Source organism: Saimiri boliviensis, chromosome 1, assembly GCF_048565385.1.
Source record: "Saimiri boliviensis isolate mSaiBol1 chromosome 1, mSaiBol1.pri, whole genome shotgun sequence".
In the NCBI taxonomy this organism is placed as follows: Eukaryota; Metazoa; Chordata; class Mammalia; order Primates; family Cebidae; genus Saimiri; species Saimiri boliviensis.
This window is the reverse complement of record NC_133449.1, coordinates 146,436,550-146,449,305: the sequence shown is the minus strand read 5'-3', so window position 1 is coordinate 146,449,305 and position 12,756 is coordinate 146,436,550. Positions and strand designations below refer to the sequence as shown.

The following is a 12,756-nucleotide window of genomic DNA, read 5'->3' as shown; positions in this document are numbered from 1 at the left end:
TGTGGGAGGAGGTGGCTGTGCCCAATTCCAGTGACACCAGGGGACCCTTCCCATGCTGCTGCTTTCTGTGCAAAGGGTCTGAGTGTCGCTGGGTGACTTGACCGTTCCTTTCTTTTTAGGGCATGGATTTTATTGGTCGCGACGCCCTCCTGCAGCAGAAGCAGAATGGAGTGTATAAACGCTTCACCATGTTCATCCTGGATGACCATGACACAGACCTAGACCTTTGGCCTTGGTGGGGAGAGCCCATTTACCGAAATGGGCAGTATGTTGGCAAGACAACCAGCAGTGCCTACAGTTACAGCCTGGAGCGCCACGTTTGCCTGGGCTTTGTGCACAATTTTTCCGAGGACACGGGGGAAGAGCAGGTGGTGACAGCGGATTTCATCAACCGGGGAGAGTATGAGATTGACATCGCAGGATACCGCTTCCAGGCCAAAGCCAAGCTCTACCCTGTCGCCTCCCTCTTCACCCACAAGCGCCGAAAGGATGACATGGAGCTGAGTGACTTACATGGGAAGTGATGGCGGGGCAGCCTGCCCACCTCTCCATCATCTTGTCCTGGAGCAGGTGTCACCTTGGAGCTTCTCTTCCTTCTGCCTCCGTTCCTCTTTGGAACATACTCCAAGGGGTGTACATTACATAAGGCTAGAGACTGCTTTTCCTGCTTTCCCTTCAGGCCCTTTCTTTCCCTCCAGCCCTTTCCTCCATATCCTCTGGAGTAGAAAATAACTTGGGTGCCCAGGAGTGCCCTGCACACTTTCAGAGAGTGTCTCTGTTTTCCCAAGGTGAAACTTAAAGGAACCTTCCTTTGCCTTCTGTCTCTTATCTCCTTGATATAATTTTGAACTTGACCTACTTTAAAATTTTTTGCTTTTCAGCCTCCCTTGACCTTCTGCTTCCTCCTAATATTCACTCTGGGCTCTTTTTTTCCTTCCCACAGTCAGCTTCTCATGGTGGCAGGACGTGTGTCTGGCAGGCAGGACAGAAGCAGGCTCCACTGTGGACCTGAGTGACGGTGACAGCTGGTTTCAAATTCTGCATCTCAAAACAGGGCAAGCCAGGGTGGTGCAGGCCTCGGGGCACAAGTTTCCCTCTCCCTTGGGTTGTGTTTTCTCAGAGCAGCCTGTTAATTCTGGTGGGGTTGCCTTGTGTCGGATGCAGCCTTGAGGAACAGCATGTGCCTGCAGCCAGGCAGCTCATTCTCTTGTTCCACTGCACTGTGGGCTGGCACTTGATACCTCTGGCAAGAGGATGATCATCTACCTCACTGATGAGAGGCATCGCGTGGACGTTTTCTGCTCTGGAGTGGAGACAAGCAGTTAACCTGGCACTGTCTTCTCCGTCCCTGCAGAAGCAGTTAGCAGACCTTTGGGACAGATGAATTTCTTCATCTCTTGCTAATCTCTTTAATAAGGTTGCTTTCTCTTTCTGAGTCGAGTAAAGAAGTAAGCCACAGTGTTTCAAAGGGAAAAACCGTGTTGCCTTGTGTGTTGCTTCTCCCATTCAAAAGGGTCTGACCGCAGTCCCCCACCAGTGACGCTGAGCATTCGGCTATGGAAGTGATGCTGCTTTTCTCTCACCTGTCCGAAGTTCAGGTTCTCCTCTTCCCCTGGTTTTTTTTTTTCCTTGTTTTAATTAGAATCCTTTAATAGAAATCAGTCTCACTATCCATCATTATCACTGTTCGTCCGCCACTCTCTTGTTCTAAGGCATTGAAACGGTACTGCCGAGAGCTGCCAGGAACAAAGACTCTCCTTTACCAAGCTCTAGTGTAGCTTCTAGCAATTTAGGGCCCTGTCCCTAGGATGCCCTCAGCCCCCCTCTTAAAATGCCTGCCTGAAAAAGTTCATTGCTGTCAGAAGAATTTACTGTTCAGCCTAGCCCAAACCTAGTAACAGACATAGGCCCCTAAACTCCCTCTTAGAGCAATTACTTAGAAAGCTTGCAATTAAAACATCCTTCTCTTATTCTTTGAGATGTAAATCTTCCACCCAGAGCTGTCTTCATTGGGACCTGAGAATCTCTTTGAACGTCAGGTCAGCCTCACCTGTCCCCTTCAGTTGGCCCATAGTCATGCTTCTCTCCCTTTAGAACAGGAAGGGGAAGGGATTGGGTATGTTGTCCTGAGCACCTCAACCTTGCTGGCTGTGCCAAGTTCCACAGAGCTACCGGAATTCCAGATTTGACTTCCTCCAGCACAGCAGAGCCATACAGAAGTGACCCATGTTAGTCCACTGAGAGTTCTGAGTCCGAGGGGTGTACATTGCATAAGGCTAGAGACCACTTTTCCTGCTTTCTCTCCAGCCATTTCTCTATATCGTCAGGAGTAGAAAATGGCTTGGATGCCCAGGAGTGCCCTGCATTCTTTCAGGGAGTGTCTCTATTTTCCCAAGGTGAAACTTAGATATCGTGGACTGCTGTCCAGCTTCAACACTTCATTTTACCCTTGCATATAAACTGCCATAATCTGACTTTTTGTTTAAGTGCAAACTGCTATAAAAGATTTTAGTTAAAACTCTAGCCTTTGATGTCTTGGGATCATGGAAGCATTAGCTCTGATAGGTCTATAAGTTTATTAAAGAAGATCTTCCATTTCATTAGAGTAAAATCCTCAGGTGTCTGCCTTCTCGAGTTTCTTTTGGGATCTCTGTTTACCCACTTACTCACTCTGGCTCCTTCTAGACACTTCTTGCCATTTCCCCAGCTAGACCGCTTCTAGAGACTACTGACTTTAGTGTCCACCTTTTGGGAGGGTTCTAGTTGGCTTATTAAAGGAGCTTGTGGCTGGGCGCGGTGGCTCACGCCTGTAATCCCAGCACTTTGGGAGGCCGAGGCGGGTGGATCACGAGGTTGAGAGATCGAGACCATCCTGGTCAACATGGTGAAACCCCGTCTCTACTAAAAATACAAAAAACTAGCTGGGCATGGTGGCACATGCCTGTAATCCCAGCTACTCAGGAGGCTGAGGCAGGAGAATTGCCTGAGCCCAGGAGGCGGAGGTTGCGGTGAGCCGAGATCGCGCCATTGCACTCCAGCCTGGGTAACAAGAGCGAAACTCCGTCTCAAAAAAAAAAAAAAAAAAAAAAAGGAGCTTGCTATTAGATTCTGTTTGGGGGCTCAGTTATCTTGGAGCAAGTGTGTACTTAAATAGCCAAGAGATGCTGCCTCTAGGCAGACAGGAGAGAGCAGGAGAGGTGTTGCTGGCTGTAGGGCCAACCAGTGAACAGCAGCAGTGAAGGCCTTAGGAGAGGAATAGGCCCTTAGTCAATGCAGTCATTACCAGCAGGGAGCAAACTAACTACAAACATGCCAACAGGTGACTGAGAGCTGCAGGCATCCCTGATCTTCCAAACACGTAGCACTTGCACCCTCCAGAGTCATCTTTGTAAAGGGAAATGTATTTGTAATTGGATCGAGAAGGATTTAGTTACACATAGACTTAACTCTTCAACCTTAACTATGGCAATACATTTGGGCTTTTAACTGTTACATAGCATTTACCAGGATCCAAATGGAAAGAATAAAAGCTGTCTCCTTAGTTTAAAATCAAATAGTGCCATCATCAACGGTATATTAATGTTTTTAATTAGCTGTTCTTTCTAAGAAGTCAGAAAATCTGATACTGTGTCCAAAATTATGCACTGACTTTTTGTTGAACTAGAGCCAGAAGTCCTGGCCTCCTGTTAAATGACGTCACAGTTTCCCCCTCTGAGCAACAGACTACTTGTCTTGCTAGGAGAGGAGGATGGGCTGGGTGAGCACTCAGGCTGTCCATTGAAACACCTTGTCCATGAATAGGGTCATATTCCTAAGACTAACAGGCTGTGGGTCTTCTAGGACATTGCTTGTTTATTGAGTGCCCCGAACATACAGATTTCTCTTCTAGCACTTTAAGTTCATCCCCAAAGTCTCTCCTGGTTCATTCAGATACAGGCTGTGTAAGTCTGGTGGTTTTCTGTAATTGGTCTAATGTGAGCTCTTTGAACAAACAGATCTGACAGTGAATGAGTGACTTTTCCCTGCTTCTGGCATAATTGCTTTGCCTCTGTCTAGTATCCAAGCATCTTAGCTGGTCAAGAGGAGAGAGCAGCATAATTTCTTGATCACTGGTGTTAGATGACGGAGCTTTCTGGACTCCTCAGAGGCACTGGCCTCTGAGTGAACAGGGGAGGCTAGTAGATGGTCTAGTCCTGAGGCACAGCTGCAAATCTAGCAGGATTAGGAGGAACAACCACAGCCGCCTCATCTGTGTGTCATTTCCAAGGGTTTGCCTTGTGTGTCAGCTCATTCTGGGGAGCCTGTTAGTCTTCTGTCCCTGGAGATTTTTTGAAGGATTCTGGACTTTTGTGATGGGTGGCTGGACTTGGCTTTATGGAGTTGGGTGCTTTTTTCTCTCCACAATTACCTGTCATAGCATTTTGTGCTCACCATGGGGGATGGACTCTGCCTTCTCTTGTCAGTGTACGCCCTCTGAACCTGGGAACACAAGGTGCATTGGCCTCAAAAAGATGGAGACCCAGGGTTGCCAGGTTTCTTTGGGCCTTCCCCTCCCCTGAAATATCCTTAATTACCTCCCCTTCATTTGTAGGCCATGTGTGATTCCTGTTCTTAGTACTGCTGGTGTCGTTGACTTCCATCTAAGCTTGCATCAGGAAGATGATCCTTCTGTGATCCTTGGTACTGAAGCCACAAAAGCTTTCATTCAGGAACTCTGAAGAGCAAAAAGGGACAAACACTAACTGCTGAGCTGGGCCACACTCCAGCAGAGAGAACTGCACAATGACCACTGTATTTTTCACGCTCTTCCAGGGGGCCCTGTCCCCCCCACATTCAAGAGCTCTCATTCAGGCCAGGGACACAGAGACTATGTAGCCTAGTGATTAAACCCCGGCTTTCTCTGGCCCCAGGAGTGGAGCCCAGCCACTCGTGTTTGGTTCTCATCGGGAGGCACGCTGGCCCTGGATCTCTCCTCGTGCACACCAGGAGTTTTACCTGCTTGCTTGTTTTCCTGGATTGTTGTTTCCAAGAAAGTAACTAAAACATAGGAAAAGTAAATCTCCAGCTTCCACAGTATACTGCCTGCCTTTGCATGCATTGAAAGTTAGCCACCTCCCTTCCCACCATCTTGGTGGCAGTAGTGGTGCAAGAGTGACAGGAGCCTTCCGAGAGTGTTCAGTGCTTCACTGAAGACAGGACCCATAACCTTCATTTCTGGCTCTGCTCATCTGGCGTATGGACACATTTGCTGGCATTGGCTGAGTCTACACCACTTTTTGAGAACCTGAAATAGAAGGAATCTTCTGTGACTCACAGTCTCCGTATCAGCCCTAGAAGACTGGCCTGGTGGAGCAGTTTGCGTTGGCTTGCCTTCAGGGGTTAGCTACAAGGTTCATTTTTATGTCTCTGTTTCTTGGCCAGTGTAGTCAATAAGGGTCTTCTTTAATATCTAAGACAGGTTTGTTTGGCTGGGCGTGGTTGCTTATGCCTATAATCCCAGCACTTTGGGAGGCCGAACAAGATGGGAGAATTACCTGAACCCATGAGATGGAGGTTGCAGTGAGCTGAGGTGGCACCACTGCGCTCCAGCCTGGGTGACAGAGTGAGACTCTGTCTCAAAAAAAAAATCTAAGAGGTTTGGTCAACAGTGGTTAATAATGAATAATCTGCCATTCTAATTTTCTTTCTGCATGCTAGCCCTGACACATCCCTCACAAACATTGAAAAAAGCAGTATTTTGTCAACACAATATAAGGAATGTTCACCTTGCACATGTCATTTCAGGCACGTGGATTCAGGAGAAGCACAGTTGAGTGGAAGAAATGGTAGATGTGTGGGGCTTGACCCAGGCCCTGTGTACATGAAGTAAGTGGTGAGTGAGCCGTGGGTCTGTCTTACAGCGTCTCCCTCCCCACCACCACTTCCGGGCCTCCGCTTTAAGGTGCTGATTTGTAAGGCTCTTCCATTTTCAGTACAGGGCTCGCCTTTGCAGCTCTGATCACTACCAGTACACTCTTTTTTCAGGACAACTGAGTGTTTTTGTATGCCTTTGCCTTCCCTTTATCCATGACAAGAGTTGTTTATGATTCTTGACTTCTCTGAGCAGAGTGTCTGTATCTCTTGGAGAGGTACACATTTCTTCATGGGCCATTTTTCTCATTCTTAGATGCACCCGTTTTCATCCTTTGCAACCCATCTTCTGCCTTCTTGTTTTCCTGTCTGTCAAAGACAGAAATTACAGGAGATAGGGAGGATTTTTTAGCATCTCTTTCAAAAGATCTATGTCAGGATTTCCTTTGCACACCAAGAACTGGAGCTTAGAGCCCCGCTCTTCTCTAAGCCAGGTTCTAGTGCCTTACACTCCAGCATGGCAGATGGTGGGTGCAGATTGGAAGACAAGAGAAAGAAAAGGTCATCTCAGTGTGTGGGTTCCCATCCACCTGACATAGCCTCTCCGTCCTCAGAACAATGGGCGTGGGGGTAGAAAGCTCTTTCAGTGAAGGGTTTTCTAGTAGCTCAGTTAACACTTTACTCTCCAGACAACACTCGGGATGTATAAAAACGCCATTGTAATTACTGTAGAGTCCGGTGACTCATCATTTGTGTTTGTCAGTGTGCACTTCAGCCCTTCTCTGTTCCTGTGTAGTTTCACTGTGGCCCTGAAGACATCTGAGGCACTTCAGTAAGTGGGATCTTTTCTGGAGATCCTGGGTAACTTTTGATGCACGGGATGACCGAGCATTTCTGCCCCTGTGAATGTGGCACTAACACTGTGCACTGTGTCTCCATCAAGGAGAGTTCTATTGAGTTTCTTTTCATGTTACTAGGTTTATAATGAATAAACAGACATTTTAACTACTCTGGTATGGCTGCTTGTGAAATGTTCTTGTGACTTAAATGTGTTTGCCCCCACAAAACATAAAACATTGGAGAGGAGTGTGCATACCTACTGGTGTTACCACAGTGTAAGGAAGGATTCGGCAACAGGAGCGAAGATGCAGGTGTTCATCTTACCCTCCCTGCGGTGCTGGAGTGGCTGCAGGGGAAATCTCTTCTCCTGAAGTTCTGACTGGCCATCTGCCTGCAGCTGACCTCATAGGAACCCATGGCCTGGCATTCCACGTGGGCATGTGTGCGCTAAGCTTTGTGTGGAAAGCAAGGGGTAGCAGTGTTCTCACACTTGGGAACAACACGGAGAAGCAGCCAGTGCTCTTTTTCTACACCAGCTTCCATCCGCAAGTTAGTCTTTGGACTTTACCTGTTCATCCAACTTTTTTTTTTTTTTTTTTTTTTTTTGAGATGGGACCTTGCTCTGTCACCCAGGTGGGAGTGCAATGGTGTAGTCTCGGCTCACTGCAACCTCCACTACCAAGTTTAAGCGATTCTCCTGTTTCAGCCTCTCTAGTAGCTGGGATTACAGGGATGTGCCACCACACCCAGCTAATTTTTGTATTTTTGTAGAGTTGGGCTTGACCATGTTGGCCAGGCTGGTCTCAAACTCCTGACTTCAAGTGATCCACCTGCCTCAGCCTCCCAAAGTGCTAGGATTACAGGTGTGAGCCATGATGCCCAGCCCCAACAAATTTTTGAGTAGCTTCTTTTTAAGTAGTTGTGGTTTTGAGAATCTCATAGGTTAACCTGTTTACAACAATCTCTTTGTCTTGTCTTCTAAATCAGCCTCTTCTATTCCAGTTCAGGAATGGTTAGCCACACCAGAAATCTGGGAGTCACCTGATGTTCCTACTCGCCTCTCCCTCCACCTCCAGCTCATCACTCAGCCTCACAGGGTCTGTCTCCTCAGTGCCTCTCCTCTGTTCCGACCTCTCTCTATCCCCCACTGCTGCTGTGGTTGAGAGGGTTGTTGGCCCTGACTTTGAGAACCATCTCTTAATGATTTTCCTGCTTCTCGTGTCATCCCATCCTCCCTCTGCAGGGTCATCTTTGTAAAATACAGCAGGTCACTTTATTCACTGCCTTGAAACACTTGATGGGCTCAGCTTTGTCATGAGACGAAGATCCAAGTCCTAGACCAGGCCAGCCAGGGTCTCCAGGGTATGGTTGATTGTGCAGCGGGTGCATGCTCCCCTTCTACAGCTGGATCTTTTTATTTATTTATTTTTGAGGTGGAATTTCACTCTTGTTGCCCAGGCTAGAGTGCAATGGTGCTGCCTCTGCTTACTGCAACTTCCACCTCCTGGGTTCAAGTGATTCTCCTGCCTCAATCTCCTAAGTAGGTGGAATTATAGGTGCCTGCCAGAATGCTTAGCTAATTTTTTGTATTTTCAGTAGACATGGGGTTTCACTATTTTGGCCAGACTGGTCTTGAACTTCTGCTTCAGGTGATCCACCCATCTTGGCCTCCCAAAGTGCTGGGATGACAGGTGTGAGCCACTGCACCTGGCCCACAGCTGGATCTCACCTCACGCCCCGCTCCCTAGTCACACTGAGACATTTCCCATTCCCATATTTTGCTCACCAAAGTGCCTCCTGGTGGCCATTCCCTGTGCTTGTGGAAAGTCCTGAATTGAGGATCACATGAACCCCCGCCCCCTCAAGAGCCCTCCTGTCTTTCATTTTATTTACTTATTGAGACAGAGTTTTGCTCTTGTTGCTCACACTGGAGTGCATTGGTGGGATCTTGGCTCGCTGCAACCTGTGCCTCCTGATTGAAACAGTTCTGCCTCAGCCTCCCAAGTAGCTGGGATTACAGGCATGCGCCACCATGCCCTGCTAATTTTGTATTTTTAGTAGAGATGGGATTTCACCACGTTGGTCGTTGGTCAGGCTGGTCTCGAACTCCTAACCTCAGGTGATCCACCCACCTCAGCCTCCCAAAGTGCCAGGATCACAGGCATGAGCCCCTCTGTCTTTCGAAATCTCAGCCCCAGACCACCATCCCACAGTGGAGCCTTTCCTTCTCCAATAAAATGGCCCCCTTTTGAGTCCCCAGTTGCCTGTTTCTGTCTTGATTTGGATCTCTGCCCTGCTGGTTCTGTAAAGCCCTCTGAGAAAAACTCGACTTCTCCCAAACTCCAACACCTCACATGGTGCTTGGTGCTTAACAGATGATTAAATGAATCAAGAAAAGTGGAAGGCAAAATCTTTAAAACGTCTTTTAAGCCTGTAATCCCAGCACTTTGGGAGGCCGAGGTGGGCGCATCAAGAGGTCAAGAGATCGAGACCATCCTGGCCAACATGGTGAAACCCCGTCTCTACTAAAAATACAAAAAATTAGCTGGGCTTGGTGGTGTGTGCCTGTAGTCCCAGCTACTCAGGAGGCTGAGGCAGGAGAATGGCTTCAACCTGGGAGGTGGAGGTGGCAGTGAGCCGAGATTGCGCCACTGCACCTCAGCCTGGCGACAGAGCAAGACTCCACATCTTAAAAAAAAAAAAAAATTAAGATTTGAGGATTTTAAATGTTTGAAAATTTGTAAATGGTTGTTTGTCAACTTTACAACAGGATGATGCTGTTCGCCGGCCAGTAGGTGGCGGTGTGTCGCATGATTTGAGCCTCTGGGATTCACACAGCTGCTCAAGTGGAGAACACCGTGCCAGGACGCATTAGCACCAAGTTAAGCTACGCATCTCCCTCCCAAGGGTGATCACCCAGTGTAGCCTCAATGGCATAGCGGGACTAAGATGAGGCTTCTTCAGTACAACCTCGAGGAGTAATATGTGCTTACCCTCCAGCAGCTTGTTCTCATGAAAGGCTCCACAATTAGGGACCTTCAGATGCTTAGATCAGGGGTATCAGCTGACTCAAGTACCTCAGAATCCCAGATTGTTGTGGTAGCTTAAGGGCATTTGGGGTTTGGGTTTACTGGCCTGGGCCTGAATGCCAGCCTTTCCTCTTCCTTGGAGTATGATCTTGGGAGGTTACCTGTCCTAGGCCTCCGTTTACTTGTTTTTAAAATTGACAGTGATGCCTCCTTTATAGGGTTGTTATGAAACTCAACTATAAAATACTTGACCAAGACTGGTCAAGACATGGTGGCTCACTCCTGTAGTCCCAGCACTTTGGGAGACTAAGGCAGGCAAATCATCTAAGGTCAGGAGTTCAAGATCAGCCTGACCAACATGGTGAAACCTTGTCTCTACTAAAAATATTAAAGTTAGCTGGGCGTGGTAGCACACACCTTTAATCCCAGCTACTCAGGAGGCCGAGGCAGGAAAATCGCTTGGACCTGGGAGGCAGTGAGCCTAGATAGAGTTGCAGTGAGCCTAGATAAGAGTTACTGCACTCCAGCCTGGGTGACAGAGCGAGACTCTGTCTCAGAAAAAAGAAAATAAAAATGTTTTTCATTTCCTCCTCAGCCCAGCTGGTTCCACTCTGCTGCTGTGCTCTACGCATTTCATCTCAATTAGGTGACATACTTGAATACAGCAATTATGAGAACAGCAACCTCAGAAGAATACCTGGCATCCAGAACACCCCAGCCCATTTCCACAAGGTACCAACTTCTGTAAGACTTAAAGAGCTAAATCATCCAGGCTGGGCACAGTGGCTCATGTCTGTAATCCCAGCACTTTGGGAGCCCAAGGCGGACAGATCACTTGAGGTGAGGAATTCAAGACCAGCCTGGCCAACATGGCGAAACCCCATCTCTACTAAAAATACAAAAATAGCCAGGTGTGGCGGTGCCCGTCTATCATCCCAGCTACTTGGGAGGCTGAAGCAGGAGAATCGCCTGAACCCAAGAGGTGAAGTTTGCAGTGAGCCGAGATTGCACCACTGCAGTCCAGCCTGGGCAACAGAGTGAGACTCTGTCTCAAAAAAAGAAAAAAAGAGGGCTGGGCGCGGTGGCTCAAGCCTGTAATCCGAGCGCTTTGGGAGGCCAAAGCGGGTGGATCACGAGGTAAAGAGATCGAGACCATCCTGGTCAACATGGTGAAACCCAGTCTCTACTAAAAATACAAAAAGTTAGCTGGGCATGGTGGCGCGTGCCTGTAATCCCAGCTACTCAGGAGGCTGAGGCAGGAGAATTGCCTGAACTCAGGAGGCGGAGGTTGCGGTGAACCGAGATTGCGCCATTGCACTCCAGCCTGGGCAACAAGAGTGAAACTCCCTCTCAAAAAAAAAAAAAGAAAGAAAAAGAAAAAAAGAGCTAAGCCATCCAGATCGCTTGGTATAGATAACAGGGGAGCTTGGGCAGTCTCATCACAGCAGAACTTCAGCTCTTGGAACATTCTTTTCTTTACTACCAGCTTTTGAAACTGAAGTGTAGGAGAGTATTGGTATGGGAGAGTCTGAGTGACAGCAAGCCCTGCAGGACTTAGGCATTGACAAAGCACAGTCCCCATGCACAACAGTAGTCCCAGAACCAGAGAAGGGGACAGAGAAACATTTTAAGAAGTGGCAGCTGACCAGCAGTTCAGGGTTGCAGTGCACTATGATTGCACCTATGAATAGCCACTGTAGTCCAGCCTGGGCAACATAGTGCGACCCTATCTAAAAAAAAAAAAAGAAAATGGGCAGGCGTGGTGGCTCAAGACTGTAATCCTAGCGTTTTGGGAGGCCAAAGCAGGAGGATCGCTTTAGCCCAGGAGTTTCTGAGACCTGCCTAGACAACGTGGCAAGATCCCATCTCTACCAAAAATACAAAAAATTAGCTGGGCATGGTGGTGCGTGCCCATAGTGCCAACCACCTGGGAGGCTGAGGTGGGAGGATCACCTGAACCCAGGACCTGTGAGCATGCTACTGCGCTCCAGCCTGGGTGATAGAGTGAGTCCCTGGCTGAAAGGGGGGAAAAAAAAAAAGTAGCTGGGTGTGGTGGCACATGCCTGTCGTCCTTATTGCTCAGGAGGCTAAGGCATGAGGATGGCTTGAGCCCAAAGGTTGAGGCTATTCTGAGCAATTATGGCACCACTGCACTCCAGCCTGGGTGACAAACTTAGACCCTCAAAACTAAAATGGCCATAAATTTTAATATTTTTTTCCGTATTATTCATTCTGTTCCTTTGATCTGTATATCTATCCTTTTTCCATGTCTTATAGATGTGATTACTGGAAGTTTCATAGCAAGTTTGGAAACCAGGGAGCATACATTCTCCAATTTTATTCTTTTTCAGATGTGTTTGGTTATTCTAATTCCTTTGCCTTTTCCATGCAAATTTTAAGATCCAATTCTCAATTTTTTTTTGAGATGGGTCTTGCTGTATTGCCCAGGCTGGTCTCAAATCCTAGGCTCAAGGAATCCTCCTGCCTCAGCCTCTCAAATAGCTGGGATTATAGGCACATGCCACAACACCTGCCCTCTCAGTTGCTTTAAAATAAACAAAACAACAAACATTCTTTGGAAGTTTGATAGGCATTGCATTGAATGAATAGACAAATTTGGGGAGAATTACCATCTATCTTAACAATATTGAGTCTTCCCCTGACCAGTGTGGTGAAATCTGGCTCTACAAAAACTACAAAAATTAGCTGGGCATGGTGGTGCATGCCTGTAATCTCAGCTATGAGGGAGGCTGAGACAGGAGAATCACTTGAACCCAGGAGACAGAGGTTGCAGTAGGCAGAGATTGCACCACTACGCTCCAGCCTGGATTACAGAGTGAGACTCAGTCTCAAAAAACAAACAAAAAAACCTGTTGAGTCTTCCAATCTATGAATGTGAAATGTCTCTGCATTTTAATTTCTCTCAGCAATGTTGTTTTATAATTTTGTGTGTATGGATTTTTTTTTTTTTTTTTGAGACAGAGTGTTGCTCTGTTGCCTAGTCTGGAGTACAGTGGCGCAATCTTGTCTCACCGTA

The 12,756-nt window shown here is 47.5% G+C and overlaps 1 protein-coding gene across 5 annotated transcripts in view; it reads left to right on the top strand.

Moving 5' to 3' along the window:
* Positions 1–6,858, top strand: part of PDPR (pyruvate dehydrogenase phosphatase regulatory subunit) — a 58,122-nt gene extending 51,264 nt beyond the window's left edge. For 4 of the 5 annotated variants that reach the window (XM_003939916.3, XM_074406294.1, XM_074406304.1 and 1 more), the window contains 2 exons: positions 120–570; positions 4,592–6,858. In XM_003939916.3, coding sequence (XP_003939965.1) covers positions 120–524 — 405 coding nt within the window. In that variant the 3' untranslated portion in view covers positions 525–570; positions 4,592–6,858. Of the gene's footprint in view, positions 1–119; positions 1,028–4,591 lie in introns of those variants that run through there. The other variant, XM_074406291.1, reaches the window with a different exon arrangement.
* The last annotated feature ends 5,898 nt before the right edge of the window (positions 6,859–12,756 follow it).